General features: G+C 39.6%; 1 protein-coding gene and 1 long non-coding RNA gene across 7 annotated transcripts in view; both read right to left on the bottom strand.

Moving 5' to 3' along the window:
• Positions 1 to 83: 83 nt before the first annotated feature.
• On the bottom strand, positions 84 to 15,147 carry LOC108427242. Its single transcript, XR_001857836.2, has 3 exons — positions 15,067 to 15,147; positions 1,009 to 1,054; positions 84 to 141 (listed from the first exon to the last, which is right to left on the bottom strand). It is a non-coding gene; the product is annotated as an uncharacterized LOC108427242 (long non-coding RNA).
• Positions 15,148 to 22,071: 6,924 nt separating this feature from the next.
• LOC108410414 (roundabout homolog 2-like) overlaps positions 22,072 to 27,478 on the bottom strand; it is a 139,407-nt gene continuing 134,000 nt past the window's right edge. For all 6 annotated transcript variants that reach the window (XM_037547278.1, XM_037547280.1, XM_017681472.2 and 3 more), the window contains 4 exons: positions 27,188 to 27,387; positions 25,300 to 25,464; positions 24,778 to 25,017; positions 22,072 to 23,733 (listed from right to left, as the gene is read on the bottom strand). In XM_037547278.1, coding sequence (XP_037403175.1) covers positions 23,732 to 23,733; positions 24,778 to 25,017; positions 25,300 to 25,464; positions 27,188 to 27,387 — 607 coding nt within the window. In that variant the 3' untranslated portion in view covers positions 22,072 to 23,731. The remainder of the gene's footprint in view (positions 23,734 to 24,777; positions 25,018 to 25,299; positions 25,465 to 27,187; positions 27,388 to 27,478) is intronic.

Genomic DNA, 27,478 nt, shown 5'->3' with positions numbered 1-27,478 from the left:
TGAAAGATATCTGAATAGTACACAATCAACAGTGCCCCATGTAATCTTTCTCTATTGAAGAAGCGACTGACCTGCACTTGTCCCCTCTCTGACCTTATTCCCCTGAGAGAGAGCCGTACAGGCAGAACACCGCTCTGCCTCCTGTTAGGACAAAAAGACAGAAAAGGCCTTTGTTCACGCTGCAATTAAGATGTACAGCGGCAGCATCACTCAATCATGCTGGAATTTTAAAACATGACTAACATAAGAATTTTACATTACATAGACATTTTGGCATCTTCCATTTAGTGCTAGTGAGTATCCAGGGGCAGACTCAGACTTGATTTCAGACCAGGAGTTACTGACCAGTCCACCTTAAACTCTAATGCTTAGAAAATCACATGCTACTATAGTAAATAGTATACCAAAACTGGTATGCAAATGCTGGTAAAACTGGTACTGAATGAAACTCACTCATTTATTTAGTATGTATAGAACAGTAGTATGCAGTTTGGGACACAGCCTAACTGTATTTCTCCTGCTACACATAATCACAACAGTCAGTATGCTACAAGCTAAAAGTTAAGGTCACCATTTTTTACAGTCAGAGGCAACTTGGACTTCCCCTGAATTTGATAAGCTGATCTATCGAGGCAGATGTTAGCTTATTATAATTTCCATTCCACCTTAAGTAGTGTAGCAGTTAAACACTAGCACCAGTACAGTTGTCTGAATGTAACTGACATCATTTAAGGGGGAGTGGTTGAGAATCTCTGTCTACTGTGCAATACTCAGTCACAGTAAGAAAACTAGGGCTGTTCCACTGGAGGTGAGGGACACTGGTCTATCTTCTAAATGACTTTTTCTGCTTTAAAGAAGAATCACTGATTTTTTTCTTGTCAGTTCAAATGATCACACTGTATCTCCCATCTTAGAAACGGCTTAATGTGAAGGCTGCCATTTTGGTGTATTTCCCTTTAAGATTTGCTGCTCCGTGCTGCATCACATAAAGCAAACATCTTGACTCACCTTGAATAACCACTCCCCCAGACTTCACCATTGCAGTTACTCTTTCCTGTATGAACAGTAAAACAGTATTGTAACACCATTGCTAACATTCATATTTACAGCCCCATGATGCCTGTTCTGCTAGTGGAATGTAAAGTAGCACATATTTTTAATTAATAAAATCAAATGTAACATAGTTTAATAACTTGATATCATAGTTTGATAACTCTGTGGTGAGCTGCTAGCGAGCAATGAGGGGCGAGAACCTCTGGTTATGAAAACATCTCATGCCCATCCAAAAAGACAGCCATGCCAACATTAAATGGTGTGAAAATGAACTTGAATCTTGCTTTTATCAGCTCTCCCTTGCTGTAGTGCAGATGGCATACAACAGATGTCATTAAATATCTGTTTAAAATTTATGCATCGGCCCAGTGTTTTTAAAAAAAATCAGTACCGATATGATTCCAACGCCATTGCACATCCCTGGATTTAGGGTCCGTACCTTCCTCTCCGTGTAAACAAGCTTAAAAAGGTCAAACATCAAAACGGTGCTCTGCTGAAGACATTACTGAGCTCTCCAACAAGGCACAGTAGCCATACCCCACTACCCTGGCCCTATCCACTAAGACAGCCATTGAAATCAGCGGTCATTAGCATACAAGTTTAGCACCTAGAAAATGGTCTTTTCTTTACAGAGGAGTAACATATGATACAGAGGGTTAAACATATACAAACATTGAATTAAGATGTTATTGTCTTTAAAAGAGCTCAGGGAAATACATATTTTTTAAAAATTATTTCAGTTCAGTAAGCGTTTGTTAATGAGCTGATTAGTTGGATCAGGGAGCAGGAAAAACACTATAACATGGATCAGGGTTGGGAATCACTGAACCAAGGTTCAATGCTTTTTGCATTTTTCCCAAAAAGCCTACAGTTGACATAATGACAGAGTGAGATTTAAGCCATTTATTCCTGTTTCTGAAATTTGGCTCTTGAGAAATAAAACTCAGATTTTCTCACTTTGATCAAAATGTTGTCACACATAGGGCTTAACTTTTTAGTGCCTGACTCGTCACACCCCAGTCTCAGCTGAATAATATCTCCATAAGAAAAGTGTAATCATTTTCTTTTACAGCTCTAATCTATATTACAGAACTCTCTCGGCGAAGTAGTGTCAGTGAAGGAGAACTCAGTTTTTTTGTCCTTCATCACCAGAACTTCTCACTTTTCTCCTAAGGGGGTTTAGGAGTAATAATTCAGAAAGTAATGATCCTTCATTAATATAATATTGAGATGTTTTATTTCTCTGAGACAAGCTTAAAGATTTTTTTCCTCTAGCAGTGGTCAATCATATCAGCCGCTGTATAGAAAATAGAGAGCATTTTATTGACTATTGTAAGGTTTTTGCCATATCATTGATATCATTCATGGCAAAAACCTTGTTTCCAAAACGGAAACTTTTCTGAAGAAGCAAAAGAACATTCTTAACTTTCAATGTAAGTTAATGTAAAAATGTCAAGCAATTTTGGTGCATTTCTATGGTGCCATTCATCACAAAATCTTCAGCGTAAGGAATTGCTGTTTTTATTTAAATCTGAAATGAAAAAAATTATGAAAATAAAGTCTCATGACTTTTCAGTGATATATTCACCACTGAACTAATGGATTATCACAAGAACTTAGATTTTTAGGAAAGCACTTGGATTGTCTTATACTTTCCCAAGCAGAGTGAACCATTTGGCATGGTTTCTGATTTGAGGAACTCTGGAATGTCTCCACAATGTCTCCACAAGGCTGGAAGGTCTCCACAAGTGTGCTTTTTTCACTCTGAGAATGCGCTATGAATGGGAGCAGCACTATAAACTTGAAGACTGTCTCTGCAGAAGGCCAAAATATCACCTCTGACCAAACTCGCAGTGGCAGCCCTTAATGACCTCCACTAAAACTAATTATCACCTTTCTCAACACAACCTTGGGAAGAGCACGCTGGCACCTCGCCTTGACTGGACCTTCAAGGACTCCCTCAACACAGGTGTAGCAGCAACACAGACATTTATCCTTTGCCGTGCATTCAGTGAGGTGTTCTTTTTATGAATTCTTCAACCTATAAGACTGAATATTTATCAGGTCATAAATGGAAAATTCTCATTGAGATGAGCAGTGCTAGCTCTGAGTTTACCAATACATTGAGGTTGTCAGTTTATCAGGTACACGTATGATATAGGGGACCTTTGCAGGTCTATAAGCAGTGTCTGTACCACATGTTTCTGCACAATTTATCAGTGCAAATTTATCAGCTCATCATGATGCTAAGTTACCATTTTTAGAATGGCTGAGCAGATTTTGACTCTCTTCATCTTATAGAGATCATTTAGCTTAAAAAAAATGATGTGCAGTTTTTCTGTCTTATGTAGGTTGTCATCTTGTTGAAAGGACTTTATTTTAGTGTATGACTTTACTTGACAAGTAATTCAAATGTAACAGGAAATAATCAGATTACATTAATATAGTAATCCTATTACTAAGTTACAGATCAGTTTTTAACAGCTAATCATTAATCCAGAATAGGTCCCTTTCCATTGATGGACATGGTAGAGGGGAACTAAATATTGTTCATCAACAGAAGACAGTAGTTGTAAACCTAAACAATGCAAATATATGACAGATGTAGGTGATAATAAATGTAAGTAGGTAGGTGTAGTTAATACACTGGTAACTCAAGGTCAAGGTCATAGGGTATGGTCAACAGGGTATGAATAGGGTGTAGTGTACGGAACAGTTCCAGCTCAAATATGGAACTGTTAATATTCAGCCCATTTATTTTATTACAGCCTTCGCTGAGTGCAAAAACACATTCTGCGACAAAATCTGTTAAATCTGTGCAGAAGCCAGCCTTGAATTCCTCTCAGTCACTAAAACTGTCATGGTGGAGAAAATCTGCCAGTTGTATCACAGCCATATGCTAATGCAGGCAGTGACAGCAGTCACACTCTCGTAGGTTGTTGGGGAAAGTGTTGATTTGATCTGTATTCTGATTTCTTCTCTTTTCTGTCTTGATTTGTTTTGTGTTGATGTGCTTCACATTAATATGCTGAAAAGAACTGAAGAGCCCATATCTTACATTTTTTGCATTTTATTTTTATCTCCTGAGGTCATGTTACAGCATTTGTGTCATTAATTTTACATAAACATTTTTTAACCTCTCTTTATCTCTTAGAATGAAACAGGCTGTTTTTGTTGCCAGGCCTTTAACACCTATACTCTTAGTGAACTCCCCGATTGGCTGCCTAAGATTGTGCCTCCTTATAAACGCTCCTTATTGTGCCTCCTTACGAAATGCTCCTTATAACTTCTGTAAATGTGTTGCTTTTTGTGACATGGCGACAACAGTAAATTTGAAATGAGCTGTTTTTGCAGCTTAGTTTCCATATATAGACTCTAGACTGGGGCTCAATCCCCTGTCTGGGCAAGCACACTACACTATACCAGTAAGAGTCCTTGGGCAAGACTCCTAACACTACCTTCGCCTACTTGTATAAATATGCTCAAATTGTAAGTCGCTCTGAATAAGAGTGTCTGCCAAATGGCATAAATATGGCGTAAATGTGAAATGTAAATATATGGACAGAATAGAATAGGGAGTGAATGGTTCATTTTGAAACTTTAATAATGTTTAAATGTTAAACACCAAACTCCTATTTCACAGATGTGAGGACCATTCAGTCTTCTGTCATTTGGGCCCTTTAAAGCAGACCTGTTACTCCACACCAGACAGTACAATTTATTCAGCAACATATTGGGTTGAATTAATTTATTTCAAAGTACTTTTAATTTTGTACTTTTCCTTTTGGCACCTGTGCAATTTAACAGAGCAGATGAAACGATAAGTCACTGCAGCGTTTAGTAAATAACTACATTGTTCACTTTACACTCTTAATAAATCTATGTATGAAACACCAAGCAGACGCATACTGTTTTATTCTCAGGCAAACGTGATTAGCTATATGAGGTGTTGGTGAATAATTACAATTATTATGTTGATTTTTATTTAATCTAACTTCTTTTCCCTGGCTGACAAAAACCACTGAAATGTCTCTTGTGGGAAATGGAATGAGAGCCTCCGAGTTTAATTAACCTCACTCATGAACCTTCATGGTTAATCAGAACAGCAGTTGTGTTCTGTCAGAAAGAGAAAGGAAAAGGCATTTGCCAATTATTAGAGTGTGTGCATATGTGTGTGCGCGTGTCTGTGAGGGAGAACAAGAGTGAGTGTTTTGGTGTTTAGGAGGTTCTAAAGTTAAAATGACTGTTGTGCTGAATGAGTGCTATTAAAGTTTATACCAAATGAAACCGAAAATTAAGAAAGGTTGTGCCACCTGTCTTCTACTGACAACATGTGACCGGATCTGAGTTTTGCTTTTTAGGACTTCTCTTTAAGGCTGCCAAACCTCAGGAAGGCCTTGAGGCTCAAAGAATCATCAGAGGCCTCCTGTTTTAATAATTTAATCCATTATATATTGTGTTTTTTTTAACGTCATAATCATAATACAATGCTGTGTATTATGTACATAGTGGGGGCATGAGGGGCACAGTGTAAGACAGGGTATTAAACTTTCCATAACAGGATCAAGTTACATTACTTTGGTCATCTTGTATTCCCATGGCAACATCATCTGTGAATTTGGACAGCATTGGACAGATATTTTCTGAGATTCACCCTGAAAATGGCCATTGAAAGCTATCAGTGTTACCATAACTATTCCTCCCAATCCACTCAGTGAGGACATCTACATACACCTAAAAACTTAGAACTGCACCTTATACAGTGTCAGAAAACAAACCAGGTTGATGTTTTATTGAATTGACCCATTTTAAAGTGTTTGTAAAGTATTAGCTATAAAGTGTAAGATCATAAATGAACTGTGTTTTTCTAAGCCTCGTGGGATTTCCACTTGGTATCACAGGATGAATAACCAAATAAAATAGTCTGTTGTACTAAGAATCATATATTTCCCACTTTACTCAGCTACTTTGAGTTAGGGGGATCTTTTGGATGATGTGTGTATTCAAATGTGATCTTTGAGTTGAATCAAAGTATTGAAATTTAGTTTAGTTTGTTGCTATTAGCAGTTGGAAATATTGGTACAGGAGCCAAGACTTTTTTGGCTCTTGGCTCCCTCTGTCTATATACTGAGCATATCATTCCCCATAAAATCCTACCCATGATTTCTTCTCTTGGGTGAGTGCTCACTTTCTATATTTTGGTCAGTTGCGTGTGTGTGTGTGTGTATATATATATATATATATATATATATATATATACACACACACACAAACATTTACATTTACAGCATTTTGCAGACTCTCTTATCGAGCGCGACTTACAAGTGCTTTGTCTATCTAGAGAAAGTATCTTTGCTAGTTACCAATAGATTAGAGAAAAATACAGTCCTGAGCTCAGATACTGCTAGAAACAAAAAGTCACTGTAGATACAGAAGAGTTGAACACATAATTCTGTGCCGTACAATGTAATACAATACAGTAAACTACAATACACAGTGGAATACAATAAAGTATAATATATAAATGTAGCACAATATATTGCAAACAATATTTAATTCAATGCTCATTTAAGTGCTGTGTAAAATGATGTATATGTGTGCATATATAGGGTGAAAAGTATGTGAACCTTTTGATTTAATAACTGGTTGACCCTCCTTTGGCAGCAATAACCTCAATAAAACATTTCTTGTAGTTGCAGATCAGACCTGCACAATGGTCAGGAGGTATTTTGGACCATTCCTCTTTACAAAACTGTTTCAGTTCAGCAATATTCTTGGGATGCCTGGTGTGAATCACACTCTTAAAGTCATGCCACAGCATCTCAACCAGGTTGAGGTCAGGACTCTGACTGGGCCACTCCGGAAGGCATATTTTCTTTGTTGTTTCTTTGTCATTCTGTTGTTGATTTACTTCTATATTTTGGGTCGTTGTCCTGTTGCATCACCTATCCTCTGTTGAGCTTCAGTTGGTGGACAGATCGTCTTAAGTTTTCCTGCAAAATGTCTTGATAAACTTGGGAATTCATTTTTCCGTTGATGACTGCAATCCGTCCAGGCCCTGAGGCAGCAGAGCAGCCCCAAACCATGATGCCCCCTCCACCATATTTCACAGTTGGGATGAGGTTTTAATGTTGGTGTGCTGTGCTTTTTTTCCCCCCTCAACACATAGCATTGTGTGTTCCTTCCAAACAACTCAATTTTGGTTTCATCTGTCCACAGAATATTTTGCCAGCTCTTTTGCGCTCTGTTGTGTCCTCCCATGAACTCCATTCTTGTTTAATGTTTTACTTAGTGCAGATTTGTCAATAAAAATGTTAGCATATGCCAGAAATTTCTGTAAGTCTTTATCTGACACTCTAGAATTCTTCTTCACCTCATTGAGCATTCTATGTTGTGCTCTTGCAGTCACCTTTACAGGACGACTATGCCTAGGGAGAGTAGCAACAGTGCTGAAGTTTCTCTATTTGTAGACAGTCTGTCTTACCATGGACACATGAACAACAAGGCTTTTAGATATACTTTTGTAAACCTTTCCAGCTTCAAGCACGTCAACAATTCCTGAACATAGGTCTTCTGAGAACTCTTTTGTGCGAGACATGGTTCACATCTTGAGACCATCAAACTCAAAACTGGTGTGTGTTTTTTATAGGGCAGGGCTTTAACCAACACATCCAATCTCATCAAATTGATTGGACTCCAGGTTGGCTGACTCCTGGCTCCAATTAGCTCTTGGAGAAGTAATTAGCCTAGGGGTTCACATACTTTTTCCACTCTGCACTGTGAATGTTCATATGTGTTCAATAAAAACATGAAAACATATAATGTTTTGTGCGGTATTAGTTTAAGCAGACTGTGTTTGTCTATTGTGATTTAGATGAAGATCAGAACACATTTAATGACCAATTTATGCAAAACCAATGACCAATTTATGCAATCCAAGTAATCCCAAGGAGTTCTCATATTTTTTCTTGCAACTGTATATATATGTGTGTGTGTGTGTGTGTGTATACATATAGATAGATAGATAGATAGATAGATAGATAGATAGATAGATAGATAGATAGATAGAACGTTACCATGACAGTGAACATCACGTGAGGTCCAGTCGGTGTGAGTTTTTAACTGCTTTAAGTTGATGTCAAACTCAGGAAAACGTCCTTCACCTGTACTTATAAAGGAAGCTGTAGCACTGTGGTATGACACTACATGTCTTTAATGAAGTCCAACTTTGTGTAATGTATTTTTGTTTCCGCAGTACTGTGAAGTCCTATAGGCTGTGACTAAAAAATACAGCACAATTTAAGTTTTTTTTTTTTTTGTTTTTTTTTTGTTACATGTCTGAACATATATATATATATATATATATACACACACACACACACACACACACAGACGCACCTGCCCACACTGTAACACCACCACCACCACCTTGCTGTTAAGCTCCTTGTTAAGAGAACAGCAAGTTGTGCAAAAAGTACTAAAGCATTGAATAGTTGGACATGTGCATTCAACAGTTTAGAGAAGGTCACATTAAGTTCACCTGTAAAGGTTAGAGTGTATTTTAGGTTCACAAGTCTCTGTGGTGGCTGTGAAGGCGTCAAGGAAAAATATGGACCCAAGAAATTCTTGTTACTTATTGTTTTTATGTTTGTTTGAAATATGAATATGACTTTATTCTAATGTATGTTGTGATAAACTCACTGCTGAGGTAAATTGTTTAAAAATTTGCTTCAATGCCTAAAACTTTCGTACAGAACTGCATGTGTGTGAATATATATATATATATATATATATATATATATATATATATACACTGCTAAAAAAAATAAAGGGAACACTCAAATAACACATCCTAGATCTGAATGAATGAAATATTCTCATTGAATACTTTGTTCTGTACAAAGTTGAATGTGCTGACAACAAAATCACACAAATATCATCTATGGAAATCAAATTTATTAACCAATGGAGGTCTGGATTTGGAGTCACACACAAAATTAAAGTGGAAAAACACACGACAGGCTGATCCAACTTTGATGTAATGTCTTTAAAACAAGTCAAAATGAGGCTCAGTATTGTGTGTGGCCTCCATGTGCCTGTATGACCTCCCTACAATGCCTGGGCATACTCCTGATGAGGTGGCGGATGGTCTCCTGAGGGATCTCCTCCCAGACCTGGATTAAAGCATCTGCCAACTCCTGGACAGTCTGTGGTGCAACGTGGCGTTGGTGGATGGAGCGAGACATGATGTCCCAGATGTGCTCAATCGGATTCAGGTCTGGAGAACAGGCGGGCCAGTCCATAGCATCAATGCCTTCATCTTGCAGGAACTGCTGACACACTCCAGCCACATGAGGTCTTGTACTGCATTAGGAGGAACCCAGGGCCAACCGCACCAGCATATGGTCTCACAAGGGGTCTGAGGATCTCATCTCAATACCTAATGGCAGTCAAGCTACCTCTGGTGAGCACATGGAGGGCTGTGCGGCCCTCCAAAGAAATGCCACCCCACACCATTACTGACCCACTGCCAAACCAGTCATGGTGAAGGACGTTGCAGGCAGCAGATCGCTCTCCACACTCTGTCACGTCTGTCACATGTGCTCAGTGTGAACCTGCTTTCATCTGTGAAGAGCACAGGGCGCCAGTGGCGAATTTGCCAATGCTGGTGTTCTCTGGCAAATGCCAAGCATCCTGCACAGTGTTGGGCTGTGAGCACAACCCCCATCTGTGGACGTCGGGCCCTCATACCATCCTCATGGAGTCGATTTCTAACCGTTTGTGCAGACACATTCACATTTGTGGCCTGCTGGAGGTCATTTTGCAGGGTTCTGGCAGTGCTCCTCCTGTTCCTCCTTGCACAAAGGCGGAGGTAACGGTCCTGCTGCTGGGTTGTTGCCCTCCTACGGCCTCCTACACGTCTCCTGGTGTACTGGCCTGTCTCCTGGTAGCGCCTCCAGCCTCTGGGCACTACGCTGACAGACACAGCAAACCTTCTTGCCACAGCTAGCATTGATGTGCCATCCTGGATGAGCTGCACTACCTGAGCCACTTGTTGTAGAGTCCGTCTCATGCTACCACGAGTGTGAAAGCACCACCAACATTCAAAAGTGACCAAAACATCAGCCAGAAAGCAGAAAGATACTGAGAAGTGGTCTGTGGTCCCCACCTGCAGAACCACTCCTTTATTGAGTGTGTCTTGCTAATTGGCAATAATTTCCACCTGTTGTCTGTTCCATTTGCACAACAGCTGTGAAATTGATTGTCAATCAGTGTTGCTTCCTAAGTGGACAGTTTGATTTCACAGAAGTTTGATCTACTTGGAGTTATATTGTGTTGTTTAAGTGTTCCCTTTATTTTTTTGAGTATGCATGTATTTATAAGAAAAAATCTAAAAATAATATATATATATATATATATATATATATATATATATATATATATATATATATATATATATATATATTCCATTTAAATAAAAATGTTGTGGGCAGATGGAATTGGCTAGTTAGCAACATTATTTTTATAACTTATAACTAAAGATGCAAGCATGTCTTGGGTAATATACTGTCTGGAGAAGGGAGCCAGGCCCCTCAGACTTCTGACTACGCAAAAAAGACCCTCTGTGAATTTAATGCAAATTGCAATTAGTCTTATGTTTAATACAGGATGAGCCCAAAGGCACTGAGTTATTGTGTCTTTGTGCTTTTCTTCTCCATTAAATAAATGCGTGACAGCTGAAGATCTCTTTAGATCACTATTTTTTGGTGGCAGCTGTCACCGTAGAATAACGCTGCCTGCCACCATCAGTCGTGTATCATTGCTAATCTGCTATAACACACAGGACAACTTTTTTCCAACATGGAAACAGAATTAAATAGCCTGCTCAGTCGTTTCTCCTTACTGTATTAGGGCTAGTAGTAGCTTAGGCTACTACTTCAGTAAAATTCTAGATATAAATATATTTTACACTAGCTACAATGCAGTAGGCTTGTTGTTGATTGTCATCCTAGATACATAAGGCATCTTAGCTGGCCCCCCACTCTCTAGCCACCCCCCCCCCCTTCCACAAAACACAACACTTCCTACAACGCAAGTTTAAAAATCATGTCAATTAGATTTTTTTGGCTGTCCAGTGCCTTAATGTGCTGAGAATACTCAGGAGCATGCTTTCTCTTACCACATAAATCATAAGGCTTATGTGCTGCTATGAGCTTCTTTAAGCTTTAAGCCAGTACTTCCCCACACCGTCCCCATAGGATATCATCCCTTCTAGAATAATTGTTTCGTCCTGACAGTAACCAATAAATGCTGGGTGACTCAAAGGGCCACATCCATTAATATTGATGCCATTTGCTTTGTTAAGGCCTAATTCAGTGCTAATACAGTAGCCCTCCTGAAAGTGCCAGGGCCATAGCCCCCCTCCTCCCCATACCTTTGCTGCTCAAATTTCTCATCCAGCTCCCTTCAGCGTGCCCCCCCCACCCCAACACACACACACTCACACAGATGCACACACACACACACACACACACACACACACTAAAAGCCCATTTACTCCCCGGCAACACTGTTTGTAGCGAGGCAATCTCAAATGTACATCTCTCCCGCCGGAGCTGGCTCAAATAGATGACTCTAATTGATATGTATGTAGCGTGTGGTAGTTCATTTTCCAGTTAATTTAGTGCCATTCATGGTATAAATGGGAGAGGAAGCATTAGCATAGACGCAAGAGTTGTAGGCTAATGCTGTGTGAGTGTGTTTATGAGGGGCTAAACCCCTTCGCTGTGTGCGTGTGAGGGGGGCAGTGATGTGCAGGTTTTGATGATGGGTCACTGGAGAGCTGAGACACACTTTTCCCTGTCAGCATCAGCAAATAAACAGACATCATCCATCTTCATTAGCCACCAGTGTGGACAGGCTGTTAGGCCACAGAAAAGGTGCGAGAATCAAGGCTGTTAGGAAGAGCAGCTCAAAAGGCAATTTTAAAGATTTTTCAACATTTTTGCAATTAAATCATTGAGATGCAAATAAAGTCATTTAGAGTTGTTTGTGGTGAAATGATTCATTGTAGAGAAACTTACTGGCTTGGACCTTCTAACAGTGATAGGAACCAGGGTTCCCAATACACAACTCATATAAAGCCATATTATTTACTTTCCATGATCTTAAATGTCTTTGTTCGTTAAATAGTGTTAAATAGTGGTGTTCAGACATCTGGTTCCTATCAATAAAACTGTGAGTTCCTCTACAATCCCCCTTTAAAGTCACACTCAAGTAATAGTGTTGCTGCTTCAATTAATTAATGATTCAAGCAGAAGGAGCCTAGTCCTTGAGTAGGCCTAAAGATCAGCTTAAAAACCCTTTAGAACCAGTGCTCAATACCCCCTGTTATTTGGGGGGTCCTATGTTGGCCAGTTACTCTAATGTTGGCAGCCTGCTAACTTTTCTTGCTTCAAAGGCACCAAAATATTTGATTTAACAGTTCTTCATCTGGCAGTACTCTTTCTGGTTTGGTAACGGTCTTAAACACATTAACTGAGATCTAACACCATCTCCTAACAACACACTCTTTCCACCAAACTCAGGAAACTGGGCAGGTTTTCACATTTAAAAGTGGCACATTGTAAAGTTTTTAGAGTCTCAGGCACAGTTACAGCTACTACACTTTGAAGGACCAACTGGGTCAGCCGATTTACTACGATTTACGCCACCCTGAGGCAGACCAGTGCTACATGTCTGGTTAATCAAGAATATTAAACACAGAAGATCACTGACTGTGGGTGATGCAAGCTAAGTAATGATCTCTATATGAATTTTTAGTGTCTATTTGAATGTCTATTTTACCTCAACAGAGAGCATAACATCAAATGTTTATTTTTAGGGATCCCACAGGATTTTATTTTGAGACATTCATGGGGTCAAAGAGGTTAATTAAGTGGTAATACTTTTAATGAAAATATATATAATTTTTAATATTATAACACAAAAGAGTATTTAACAGAGAAAATATTTTTCGGTACAGACATTCTTAATGTTACACACTGATTTAGACTTTGGGACACATTTATTTCAAAATACTAGGATCTAACTGCTCACTATGTTGCCATGAGGGACAGGGATGCATCTCACTTCTTGATAGGGTGTGGCTAAAATAAGGCTCCGCCTATGGACTAAAACTATTTGTTTCGGTAGTGACAAAAAACAAGGCTCCACCTATGGATTTTGTGATTCGATATGACAATTTTTTTTATAGCAATTAAACTCATGATAAATCTATGTCTCAAATTTAAAAGAAATAAAAAGAACTTAAACATGGAATTTTTTTTTTAAATGTATCTATTATTTATTGCAGGGATAGTACCCTATAAATGCCCAATGTGTGTGTGTGTATATATATATATATATATATATATATATATATATATATATATATATATATATATATCATATATATGTATATATGTATAACTCAATGGAAAGAATCCCCCCCTAAGTCATTCTGAATGTCCAGTAATGACAAAAATGGAGATACAAGATTTTCTTCCAATAGCAGCGATACGTAAATATGTAAAAGTGTAAGCAATTGAAAAAGTACAAATCCACAGCTGTACATGAAATTGAGAAAATGTACTTACTATGCGGCTGCTGTTAGCTATTGAGTATATTAGCCAACGAAGAACTGAAAGCCCTGTAATTGTTTTTCAGTCATGTTTTATGACGAAAGCCATGGGGAGCATCCCCACTGTTATGACTTGGCCATTAGAAAGGATGGTTTGTTTTGCGAGATGTCCAAAATCGCTGTGAATCTGAAGGGCAGCGATAAAGACAATGCTCAGTGGGAGAGATGCTAATCCCTCCCCCTGCCTGCTTGCCTTCCCTCCCCATGCAATTAAACAGCAGCACAGAGGATTAAACTGTCCCCTGCCAATTCCCCCCTCACTGCCCAGTCAATTTCACAATGGCAGAGGAGATTTAGAGAGCCGGGCTCATTCTCTCCATCTCCAGCCTGATGCAAATCAAATCACAGGAAGAGGAAATGGTGCTAATTATGGAGTAATGTTTCTGCCTGCAGTTTGGGTAAATAAAGGCCCATTCTGCACTGCTATGGTGCATTAACGAAAAGAAAGATAAAACAAGATAAAATACTGCTGGAGGATTGGGATGTTTATGTGTCACTTTCTAGCACTGCTGGTTCACCAGGAGTCAAAATGAGCCCTGGATACGTTCAGTTCACTGAGATGCTCTAAATTATTTAAAGCAAAGCACAAGCCTTTGTCTTAATGACTTACAGCACAAATCCTTACAGCAAAATGAACCTTGGTGTTTCAATACACGGAACTGAACTGAGCCAAACAGCACAGTTCTTCAAAGGATATTATATCACCGTATAAACACAAAAGTCAACAGAGGGCCATAGCACATCACTGTCCTGCATCATGAGATTGACTGAATCAATCATACTTCATACCATCGTGGCGGGAATCAAGACTATATCACAGGTAATAAGTATGCAAAGCAAGAAGATAGAGGATAAAAATATATCAGAGGTTGGTATTCATTGAAAACGGGACAATGAATACTGATAGGAAAGTCAAAAGGTCTGCATTCTAAGACTGCATATTGGATTATACTCTAATGTTTTCAGCAGTGAACTGGCTGCGGGTTGGTGTTATTTGTTGTATACCACACGAACACTAATATTTCTGCAGTTGTTAATCACAGACAAACAGTCACAGCTCAAGTCAGTGTGCCAATGAGATTAAACCTGCATTAACTGGAAGTTCTATTGTTCCATTCATATATTCTTAGAATCCTATCCTGTTCTGCTAATGAACTCCTGCCTTCAGACTGATTAAAATGCAATGAAATTTCAGATTGTAGTATTGTTGCCTTTACCAGCTGGACCAGTAACACTTAAATGAATTTCTAAAGCTTACAGAAGGCTATTCATCTAGTGCAGACGAATAGGAGAGCAGCCCAAACCCAAATGAGAAGAAGCTGTCTACTTACGTGAAGGATTTCTCACCGTGCTTAATCTCCACAGTGTGGTTACAGTAGAAGGGTCACTGCACAGCAACTCACCTAGAGCCTGTGCGGTCACATCAGAGATTTCCATGAAAAAATTCAAACAAAAATTTCAATTTAGTTCATGCAGAGTTTCAAAGCTGTGCTCTAACACTGCTTAATTATTAACATGTAAAATTAAGCTCTAAATTGCATTTTAAATATTAAGTTTGACTGATTACAGAATGACTGCACTGTGCTGGAACATTAACAGGGTTACCCCTTGTGTAGTGTTGATGCTTTTTTACTCAGTGGTCTGGTGGACCCACTGCATGATTGTTTTTAAAATCAATACAGTCATAACAATTAATGTAAAATGTTGTTAGACCAAAACCTTTTATCCCAAAAATGGTCCATTCATCATGAAATTTACAGTGTAAAAGTCATCAAAACAGGCATCTTCATTGTCAAAAACTGAAAAACATAAAAATTGGAGATGGGCTGGCTCTGTGTGGAGTTTGCATGTTCTCCCCAGGTCTGCATGGGTTTCCCACAGTCCAAAGACACGCAGTCAGGCCAACTGGACATGTTAAATTGCCCCTAGGTGTGAATATGTGAGTGAATGTATATGTCAGTTTGCCCTGCGATGGACTGGCGACCTACCCAGGGTGTATACTGCCTTTCACCCCTCATGACCCAGAAGGATAAGCGGTTACAGAAAGTATAAAATGATGTGTTATGGTGCTACGACACCTTTATAGTTGAATTCTTTTTTGACAAAGAAGTGCATTACAAATGTGGTACAGCTATCTTCTGAGAGGTGATATATTCTTGTATTTTTTATTATTGGGGCATCTGTTCTACACAGAATTCCTTGCAGGAGCATCCGGTCTTGCTGGCCAAGTAGATCACGACATCAATCAGCAGAATAGCAATTTCTCTTTCACCTGCAACACAGTCATTTCCATAGACCAAATCTAAACCTTGATTGAAAACTCTGCTGGACAGCAAGCTCTGCAGTAAATCACTCATTTTCCTTGATCAAACTTGCTTGTTGCAGTTCACATCTATTTACACTTACATCTTCGTTCATGTAACTCTGTTTATCCTTGAGCTCATAAGTGATTGATGCTGGTGGCCTTCATGTCACTTCTCATTGGATTAAGAGAGAGGCGTAGCAGCTGCTCTCCAATGGAAGCAGTTAGCCGAGCCATCTGTTATGCCTTAAAACTAAAATGATAAAACGGGATTTGAGCTGAGGTCAGAAGGATGGTCTGGATCAAGAAGGGACACTGCTTGAGTAGAACAACATAACTGCAGCAAAGCCAGCAACAGAAGAAGGTAACCAGTGACTTTGCCCGCCTACACAAGTGTTAAACTGACGGCAATGGTTTTGGCTCTCAAGCATGCATCACCATAATCAGAATAAAGCTTTGTAAAGTAAGAGAAGCTTATAGCCACCAGTTAACATCACCCAAAATCGCATGTTTAAATGATCATACCGTCACCTAAACAGTGTCAAGTTGTTAGGGAATCTCAAGTAGACCAGCTAATGTGGTTTCTGACCCTGCATGACACACCACTGTATATAAAAATGGTGAATACAGAAGGTTACATTGCTGGAAACATGCAAGTCTGTGTGAGTTGTGCGTTGGATGCTGGTACGCCAGTCAGCAGCAATGGGATTTTTTAAGCTGGTCACCAGCAAAACCAACATATGTTGTGTTTTGGATGCTGGTATGTTAGACAACTAAACCAGCACCAGACCAGCACTCGACCAGATAAGACCAGCATGGAAAGACTTAGGAATGCAGTTTGCATGATGCCAATTGGTCGGGTGTAAGCTTTAATCACTTGTTAGCTACAATAACCTTGTAATTCCAGTGTAAAACTAAAGAAGCACCAATCATGTCTTGGCAGATCAGCTATACTTAGGTGAAGGGACAATTGTACAAACTTGACTTTTTGCCTGAATCATTGCTCAAGAAAAAGACACACAGTACCTTACGATTCCAGTACTGGGCATTTTACCTTACACCCTGCTCCAAGACATCTGATTCAGCTTACTCTCAGAAAGATCCACAGACAGTAGTGAGAAGTAAAAGGAGGAAGACTGTGACATGAGAAGATATACCCTTATCTTAGTTATACCCTGCTCTTCTGTAAAGCTGCACTGAGAGAACCGTAGTTGTTAAAAAGTGCTATCACTTTGATGGACTCTTACCCTGCGTTCACACCGGCAGCGACTTTTCGCCTCTTGTCCCCCAAAACTCTGGTGGACGTTTCTGAACTTGAGCAATTGGTTGCCATGGATTTACTGACGCCAGAAACAAATAAGATGCGTTCCTGACAAAAATAAAAATCATCGTGAGAAATCGCGGGTGTGCTTATTTTTATTTCATGCTCGTGTCTGTACGGTCATGCGGGCAAAGCAGTATTTGGTCGTTGTGATACTGTCTTCGTGTGCCGAACGCACCGCCGCTATTACTCCATCTCTAGTAGGAACAATTATCTAGGAATCAAGAATGGAGCGTAGCGTTTCACAGTGGCGGAGATAAAGCGCGTACTACGCTGCTCAGAGAGCTTGTGGAGAGAATTACAACTCTTCTTTTCCTTTTGTTTTGTTTTAGTTTGTTATTATTTTGTTGGGTATATGAATCGTGAAACTGACCTTTGTTTACCTTTGTTAAGAAAGCACGAACCAATTTAAAAAAGGAGAATTTCCATTCTGCCGTGTCTTCCGGTTTTCTCAAACGCTAGAGGGCGCTCCAAAATGAATGGGTTGATATGGAGCATTTGAGCAAAATCATAGTTTATAAATGCTTAAACATTTTAATGTAAAAGAATGCAATCATTTCCCACCACAACACCGCTGTTATATTTTAAGAGCTTTTAAACTACCTCATGTATATCCATGACGTCAGTGAGCGCGAACAGCCAATGAGCTGCTCCGCTCGCCAATCAATCATCACTCTAGCAGTAATGCCGGCCTCCTGCTGCCCAAAACCCGGCTGCTGTGGAAGAAAGGAGATATATAGGTAAGATTTCTTTGATTTTTCAGTGGAATACTTTGTAAAATTAAAGAAATGTTCTGGGCGAGTGATTAGAAATTATTTTTACTTTTCGTTTTTAGCCATTGACCTCCATTTGCTCCCATTCATTGAGGACTCACTCGCGGGCGCCCTCTGCTGTTTAGTAGTCCTGTTCTGGATATAACGGGGCTCCTCATAAACCGGCTCTGCGCAACTACTCTAGTTCAGTGCTCAATTCCTATTGGTAATCGCCACGACGCTTCGCTCCGCCCACATCGTGAACGACGTCCGGCCACCCCCCCCCCCCCCCCCCCCCCCCCCCCCCGCTACAGTTATGATTTCTGCCAGTACCCTTAGTATTAAACTAGGGCTAAGCATTCTGTGATGTATCTAGGACCCCCAGAAGGCATAGAGTGATACTTGTCAGACTCCATTTACCTGTACTGGCTCTGTGCTTTTTACAGTGTTGCAAGGGTGGAGAAACCTATTCATATTGCTGCAGTGATAATTTATGCAACAATTTCTGTGCAAGCCAGTAGAAGTGCCATCATTAAGTGTCTCTTAAACAAATTGTTGCATAGCTTATCAACAGTTAAAATAAAAAAAAACTTGTAGTGCCCTTATTGATATGACCTAGCTGGAGCTTTTGGGTGGCATAAGCAGCACACACTGGATAATGTGCCATTTACAAACCACATGGTACAGCTGGCACATGTGCCTGCTGGATACTGGAACACACCCATTTTTATCACAAAATTGGTCCCATACATTGGAAATCAAAATGTGACTGACTCCACTGTCAGTTCACAATTATATTCATCGATTATCTGACACATTAGGATTTCAGTTCAGCTCCTGAAGTCCTATCCAATGAGATAGCTTTGCTGGCTGTATAGACCCAAAAAGTTCCAATAATTTTAAGAAAATGGCAGGTCTAGAAGGCCCTGAGGTTTCCCCGCTGTGTCTGTCTGTCTTCCTCTGAATGTATTTATCTCCCTCAGTGCATCTCATCCTTAGTAATCATTTTCAAACAGATCAATCACAACCTGCAGTGTGATATTCATTATTTATGATTCTAAAATCTTAGTCTGTTCGGTGCTAGTGCTTAGTCATGTTGTAAGAGCATCCCAGACATAACAATACAGAGTAAACAAGCAAATTACATTGTCAATTGTCTGTTCATTGAAAGAACCATAAGATTTTAGTTGCACCATATGTTTTAATGCAGGGTTAGCATTAAAGTGTCTAGTACTGTGATCTTTAAAGCATAGAAAGGAAGAAAACTACTTCGTATTCAGTAGTTAGATCATGAGTAAACGTTAGTAAGTATTGTTCTAGTCGTGCAGCACTGCTGTGGTTCTGATCGATTTCATGTGTGGTTGTGCAAGGTTGGATGAGTACAATGTATGGCCCTCAGTGAGTAGCAGGGATTTGGAGCTTAGTATTCAACGTGACTGTGTTTTTCATTTATACTTTTGAAGGAAGAGTGGACGAGGGAATCAAGTTGAAAGCAGTTGAGGTTCTCTTGACCGTATTGTGCTTCACATTCAAGGACGAATAATTCCATTACTGCTTCTATTGAACATGCCATGCTTTTACCCACAGGAGCTCAGGATTCAGAGAAGTGTGCGTGTATGTGTGTCAGAGGGAAAGAGAGAGAGACTTTGTCTGGTTCTACTAAAATTGTATCTTGAAAAAGAAGTGACCTTGAAAAAGTCCTCATTCGTTCACTCATTTGAGTCCAGCTTCATCTGAAAGGGATTTTATATGCACACACATGGAAATGCTCAGCCATTACATTACAAAAAACTGTTCTGGGTGCCACACTGCCTGCCGGACAGCTAGTGAGTGAGGTAAGGAGACCATTGTTAAGCCGATGTGATGGTCATCCTGCAGTGGCAACAACTTTGTCCTTCCAAATCATTTCCAGTGGGACTGTGTGTGTTACGAAGGAAGGCTGTGGTGGCTGGAATTCCACGCTGCTGTGCACAGTAATCATGGCTTTGTGATAATTAGCTTCTCCATTTAGCTCACAGCTACAGCAGAGAGCCTTCCATTAACAAAGTCAACAACACACGTCGGTGCACTGTGTACAGGGAGGATCACTGTGTATGGCATTAGAGAAATCTTTGGTCTAACAGTTACCAAAGAGGAAAACTGCACACTTAAGCTCTTACAGCAATGTGGCAAATGGTCCTAGTCTACAGGAAGGCAAGAGCAGTGAAGGCCTCCTCCAAGTCAAATGTAACTGAGCCTGGAGGCAGCATTTGTTTCTTTCAATTGTAGTTTGTATTCCATCCAGTCGCATGGCATCCTCTGACATCAGCTGAATCAGTCTGCAAAGATAGGACTTAATACGGTGCAAAATGTCATTTATTTATTGAAAAAGGACAGGAAGGACAACTTATTCGTTTTTCAGTGTCGGGAAAAAAGCAGAAAACATTTAATAGAAGATAACAACTAAGTATAATGTCATTCCTCAGTATTTAGTGTGTTTGCCCTTTGCCTTTATTACAGCTTCCAGTCTTTTCAGGAGCCTTGCTTTCAGTTTTTCTAAGAAATCTTCAGGGATATTTTTCAACACCTCCACAGTTCAGTCTTAGAAGTTGGTTGCATTGTCTGCTTCTAGCAATCCAAGTAGTCCCAAAGATACTCATTGATGTTGAGGTCTGGACTCTGGAGTTTGCAAAACTTCTATTTTTGTCTAGTTCCCTTTCTGAGTAGGATCGTCCTGACATAACTCCTGAAACATAAATAACATGTTCTTCATTGTTGTTATAGCTGGACATTAAATAATTGAAGGGTAGCTTCAGATTTTCACACATTACTGTACAGGTTTAGAAAAAGACCACGCCTGCACAGTCTGTACCATTCAGAGCATAATCCAATACAAGGGCTACATTTACCAGCTCAAACAGTTTAACCTTTGGCCCAGTCAGTGAGCTGAACATGCTGAGCCAACTGGTGTAAACCATATGAAAATGGAAAATACTGCAATATGATGCTAATATGTAACAACATAAGTTAAATATTGCATTTTTATTGTATTTTTACTTTTGTATGGAGGGATCTGTTTGAACTGTCTGTGAACTTCAGAAAAAGAAGAAGTGCTTCTGAGTGGCACAACTGTGTAAGCGTTGGCTCTATTATCAGATTGCAAGTTTGATCCCTGGCTGTTCTACAAACAAACAAAATTGCCCTCACTCTCTCTGGGCGGGTAGGGTGGCCCTTCTTCTCCCTCCATCACTCAGAACAATGCTAGTCAGCGCAGGCGTCTGTTAGCTGGAACTGACGGTTAGCTTTCTCTGATGAGTATGTTCAGCTGACCAATGACATTGCGCTAGTGGCATTTCAAAAAAAGTTGTGGTGCCTGACTTAGAGGAAGCTTGTGTTAGCTTTCGTCCTCCTAGCTCTGGTGTGAGTGGGAGAGATCTGAGTAATTGATAGAATTGCAAAAAGAAAGCGTGAAAGGGTGAATTACAGGGGGCAGAGTAGGTTGCTCAGGGTTAATATGTATTCTGTTAAAATCACCACTGGCCCACATTTCTGGGCTTTACAGACATAAAATATGATTGTAACTAGGCCACCCAGTCAGAAACATTTGGAAAAATACAAGAAAGCTTTCAGTGAAGTGTGATTTGGCTCTAAAAGAACAAAGATCAGTTTTTGGTTGTAAGTGTTACTTGTAAATGAGCACAATGTTTCCCAACACTAATAAAAGAAACTGCTGTACACTCTTAAAAATAAAGTGTTCTTTAGCATGAAGCCATGAGCCTACACTGTGATCAGTTTAAAGGATTGTTCATTTTTGTAAATGAGAGGGAGCTTTCAATGCTTAAAAACCGCCACATATTGTTTATTAATTAGTTTTTTTTGTAAAAGCCTACATTTAAGCCAAGAACCATTTAGGAGTCTTTTATTTTTAAGAGTGTAGTGGTACACCAAGCACCAACCAAGAGAAGTACAGTACAGAAATAAGCAATATTCACATACAGATTTTATTTGTTGCATTGTTGATTTCAGAAACGGTCACATTTTGCAAGTGCATGTGGTTTCCTGAGGGCAGAACAAATCTGGCAGGTTAGAGATTCTGTACAGGTGGAGAAAATGCACAAATCCACAAAAATAAATAGATTAATTAATAATAAAAATCCAAGCTTGGCAGAGAAATGTCATACTAATGAGCGTATGAGGATGACCAGAGGACAGTCTCCTGGGCCCAGCTTTCCTCAACAGCTGAGCATAGATGGCATGTTTATTTCCATTTTGAATCACTAGTATTTACTGAAAATTCTCTCATTTACAGAGTAGCACTCGAGTTTAAACATATCTGACAAGTAATTGATTTTTTACATTGGCTTTCTGAACAGGATCATATTAAATAACCATGCTAATTGGGAATGAAATTGGGATCGCTGCCAAAAAAATGACCGATTTCAAGGGTAATGTTCCCGTTCTTTAACCCCCCCTCATCAAAATTTCAGTCCACCTGTTCTAACCTGCTTCCATTTGCACAGGTTAAACACACCTGCTAGGGGTCGAGCGTGAGCAGCTGTCAACTGCTACTTTTATTACGGTTTCACTCTGTAACACGGAGGACGATCCAGTGTGATCATTATTATAATCGTGTTATTAATTTCTCAATCTGAAAGTCACTTCTTTTCACTCAGTAATATACAGCATCTTCTTCCAGCTGGATGCCCTTGTGAAAAAAGCTTCCTTTATATAGTTTGATAAGTATAATCTGCAGACCGAAACATTCGTGAAGGACTGCAACAGAACATTTTCTGCTCTAAAACTGACTCCAGGGACAGGCAATTACATTAGACCTGCTCAGTTGGCATTTGTAAGTACTGTATGCTTTCAATATCATTCTGTTCCATCATTCTAGCGTAAATCCCCTTGCAGCAATCCAGTAATAATACATCTGTATCTGTGGACAGTTCTGTCCTAAATCTCTTTATTTTTAGGCTGCTGTGCAGACTCTCCAGCATATCTGTAGCATATCTTTCTGTCTCCACGTCAGCAGGAGCTGAAGATTTTGTGCTTATCACCAAAGGATGTTTTGTGCAAAATAAACAAGTATTCATAATAATAACTTAGCAAATATTCAGAGCATTTATGAAAAAAAAAAAGAATTGTGACACCACATTTTATCCATTCACAATGTTATAAAGACCATTTAAGAGACAAACCTAAAAATCTGATTTTGGTTTGCATAGCAAAGCAACATCAAATAAAAAAAATATTTACAAGAAATACACATCCCTCTTATTATTTGGATTTACATACTCGTGATTTTTCAGCTTCATTCTTTCCAAAAAACAAGCATAACAAACACTTTCTTCTTTTTTCCTTACCAAGTGATGCACGTTTTGTGACACAAAATGGGAGGGACGTGACGTCTCGTCGTAAGGTAGACAAAAGCAAATCGCTAGTTGAAGACCACTGTGAGATGTGTGTCTGTACATTAGCTTCACAGTTCAGTGTTTTGCCTCTCTCTGAGGTAAAGATCGCCTCATACAAGACCAGTGGGAGAAGCTCATCGGACATTGCACGGGTAACAATGAATCTCTCTTTCTCGTCCTTGCTTTCGTTCAGGTGGGCAGTGAGCAGACAGGCTTCTCTCACACAGGGCACTCTGAAACACAAATAGAGATTTGACATCAATCAAATGAAAACTAACCCTTGAGCCATGGTTTTCACTACCATTGACAAGCACATGGTGTAGTCTGATTGGAATTGTTTCTCTCTTTTGTCAAAAGTGCAGGTGTAAGCCAAATGAAAATGAACAGTATTGTTACGCTCCTGAGAAAATTATATTTCAAAGTAATTTGTCTGGGCAGTATGCATTTATGAGATCAGAAATACAAATTTTAAAATAAATACGATTGCAACAATAACTGCCGGCTTTATATCTGTCCGTGTTTTTTTATTAACTACTTTCTAAGCTCTCCTGGTGGCAGCCCAGTATTAATTGTAGTTTACTTTGGCTAATTTGTACTTCCTTGAGTTTTGTTATGCTTATAGTGGAAGTTATCAAATCCATGTGATGGCTGGGGGTTCACTATAAAAACTCACCAGACAAAGGCTACTGTTTTCTTCCCTGGTTGAAAACATGGCTACCTTCCTCTGGAGTAAGTTCACAGGTAAGTACTGTTTAATAAACAGTTCATATTCACCGTTAAGTTTTTTTTTTTCCCCCTGCAGTTTTCCTCTTGTTCACTATTCAACGTCAGCTTTCCAGCATAAACACTATCATTTAATAAAGGCTGTTTAAATCAGCATGTGTCTGTCTGCTTGAATATGAAATGTCCCCATTACATAGAAAGTCTTTGCATATATATATATATTGTGGCGGAGGGCAGCTCTGTCACACATAAGATACCAACTACTTTTTCTAAAGGAAGAAAGCCCTGTTCCTTTCTTTGGGCTAAAGTAGTAAAGGATATAATTTATTACATAACTGTAATTAATGATGTATGCATAATGTCATTTTTACAGCACAGCAAGACAACAGTAATAACTCTTGATCCTTTAATAAGGGTTAACTCCTTATTAGTTTACAGTAGTTACTGAATAACTCACTGTAGTTACTGGATGATAAGCCTTAAGATTAATAAGTAAATAATACATCTATAGGGTCTACTAAATGATATGCATGCACTTCAAGGAGTTAACTCACATAGGTGTCCGTAGTTGGGTTCCATGCTGGTGGACCCCCGTCCTGCAGAGTTTTGCTGCTCTGTACTGGACCTTTGGTGAGAGCCACGTCCCAGCGTGCCTCTGGAGCTCCATGGAGGCATGTGCTGCCGCTCAAGCGTGGACACCATGCACTCCTCTGGGGGCTCAGACCCCATTGAGCCCCAGGATGTATGCAGCCGTGCACCAACGCTGTGAAGTGGCTCTGAGGCAGGAGCTCGCACTGAAAGAAAGTAAATATACTGTTCATTAATAAAGCACTGAAGATGTGTATAGGAATACTGCTGCTCAATCATTCACCCTTTTCTTTTCACTTCTTACCAAAAAACAAGACTGTACAGTCTACAATTGTGACAATGAATCCACACTTTCAACAGAATTTCTCCACTTGTTTAAGATGAGCAAGTCATCAGTTACACAAATCTTTTGTTACCATGGTCATTAACTGAGACTTCTAAGCGCTAATCTAGATCTTCAGTCCCGTAGTCCTGTAAAAGTGTCTCACCGTCAACAGTGCTGTCTCTCCTGCGGGGCTCGGTGGCCAGCGTCTCTGCCCTCTGTTTGTGAGGAGGATGTGACACCCTTTGATGGCCCAGACTCTGAGTCCCAAGCAGCCCTCCCTCTATGGACCCAGAACTAGTTGGCTGGATTCGGTGGGAATAGGCATGTCCTTTGGAGCATAAAATAAATAAGAATAGAAAAAAAAGCTCTGTCTGGAACAGTACACGAGATGCTTATTCACATAATTCTAACTAGAGTATAATAAATATGCAGTGCTGCAGAGTCCAGAGACAAGTGTACTGTGCCAAGTGCCGAGCGCTTGGTTCTTTGCCATGTTGCCTGTTCACACTGCTGCTGTGGTTGCCCCCTGTAGGACAGGACAGAGTGCTGCCTGTCTGCCGATATTAATGTAAAACTGACAAGGGCAAAGCAGGTCATATTTAGCCAAACTCAAGCCTATCCTGCAAGGTCATTCTCTGGAGGGTGGGGGAGCAAGACAAAAAGACCTTTACAATGATAGGATGACGCAGTATCACAGCTCTTGCAAGCCAAGCAAGCCAGCAGATTACTTGTGGAAACTACTAAATCATATCTATACAGACCATAGATCAGAGATGGCTGGTGTCAAAGCAAGGAGTTCTACTGTTCCATCATCACCGTGAAACAGCACGGGAACTCAAGGTGGTCTCCTCTCCTCTCATTGCTCCTTCAATGAATGTGCAATTTCTCAGATTTTTACATTTACCACTTTTACTGCACAAACAGCTATATTTCCCCTTTTTTTACAAAATAAATGTCTGATATCTGAGGTTCATTTCTTTTGGTTTTCACTACAGTTTATCAAAACTATTTCATTGAAATCAGCCACCAAAAAGCCTAAATAAATGTCATACGGTGTCAGAAACCATAGAAGCAACTCTACTCGAAATAACTTGGCCAAGGTCACTGAGACATGCAGTTTGCATGATGCAAATAGGTGTACATAAACATCCATTATCTGTTAACTATATTGGCCTTGTACATTCTAACTGAATATTAAAGAAGTAAATTGAGAACACCAAACATGTCCTGTCTTACTGACTACAAATAGGTATTGACTACAAAGAAGAAAATTGTACATTTCATTTTTTGCAAACTTCTTTAATCAAAATAATACTGATAAAACATGTCAGTCTAGTTTTAGATAAAGTTGTAGTCCTGAAGCTATATTATAAAAACAGTGAGTGGGAATAAGAGAAGTGTTGTACCTGCAAGCACTACAGGCGGTGCTAACAATGTCCCTCTGAATACATTCTAAAACTAGACTGGTCTGGATCTGTCCTAAATCACTCTGACACTTATTAATCCAGAAGGGTGTATTTTGTTACTTTGTAGATAAGGTTATGGGAAGTGGCAGAAAGAGAGGTGGGAGGGGGAGTGTCAGTGAGAAACCCTTCAATCATCCATCCAGATTTGACTTGGAAATTAAAATGTTCAAATGAGATGTCAAGTAGAAATGATTGCTTCCATCTAACGTTAATGCATTTACTGAGTGGTACAGCTTTTATTTTTCTGATGTGAATTTTGCTGTGATGGGACAGAAACTGTTTTTGTTTCACCCCCTTGTTAATTCATGGAAATCTGCTGAGAAAAGTATAATGTTTGAAGAAAATTGGAAATCAATAGCATTTTACTCAGAACTGCATGTTCAATTTCAGAGGGAAAAAAAATTCCAAGGCAATGGAGTGAAAAGACTGGGTGGAAACAGAAAATAACATAATGTGACTATGACTGCAAAATATCCAGCAAGTGAATCCAGCACCCTTGTCCCCAAAGAATTAATGTAATTTCTTGGATGGTTGAGGTTCATCGATGTGATAGTCTGAGTGTGAAAATTCAAAATTCCTGTTCACCTGTGATTGCTCCCTCCATGCTTTCCAGACTGCGTCCCGGGGAGTAGTCTATTCCACACAGCTGCCGGGACAACTCGTACTCTTCACTGTCTCCCTCCTCGTCCTCTCCTTCGGTCAGGATGTCAGAGCCTAACGTGCTGGACACATATGCCACAGGTGGGGCTGGGGTCTTGGGTGGGTGTGAGCTTCCCTTCAAATGCCTGAAAAGAAAAGGACTTTATATTTATAACAAATACAAATGGAGAATGCATTATCTGTGTGAAGGAGAAAAACATATCTAGAATAGCTCTA

Source organism: Pygocentrus nattereri, chromosome 18 (assembly GCF_015220715.1).
Source record: "Pygocentrus nattereri isolate fPygNat1 chromosome 18, fPygNat1.pri, whole genome shotgun sequence".
In the NCBI taxonomy this organism is placed as follows: Eukaryota; Metazoa; Chordata; class Actinopteri; order Characiformes; family Serrasalmidae; genus Pygocentrus; species Pygocentrus nattereri.
Note: the sequence above shows the minus strand (reverse complement) of the source record. Positions and strands in the feature narration are given on the sequence as shown.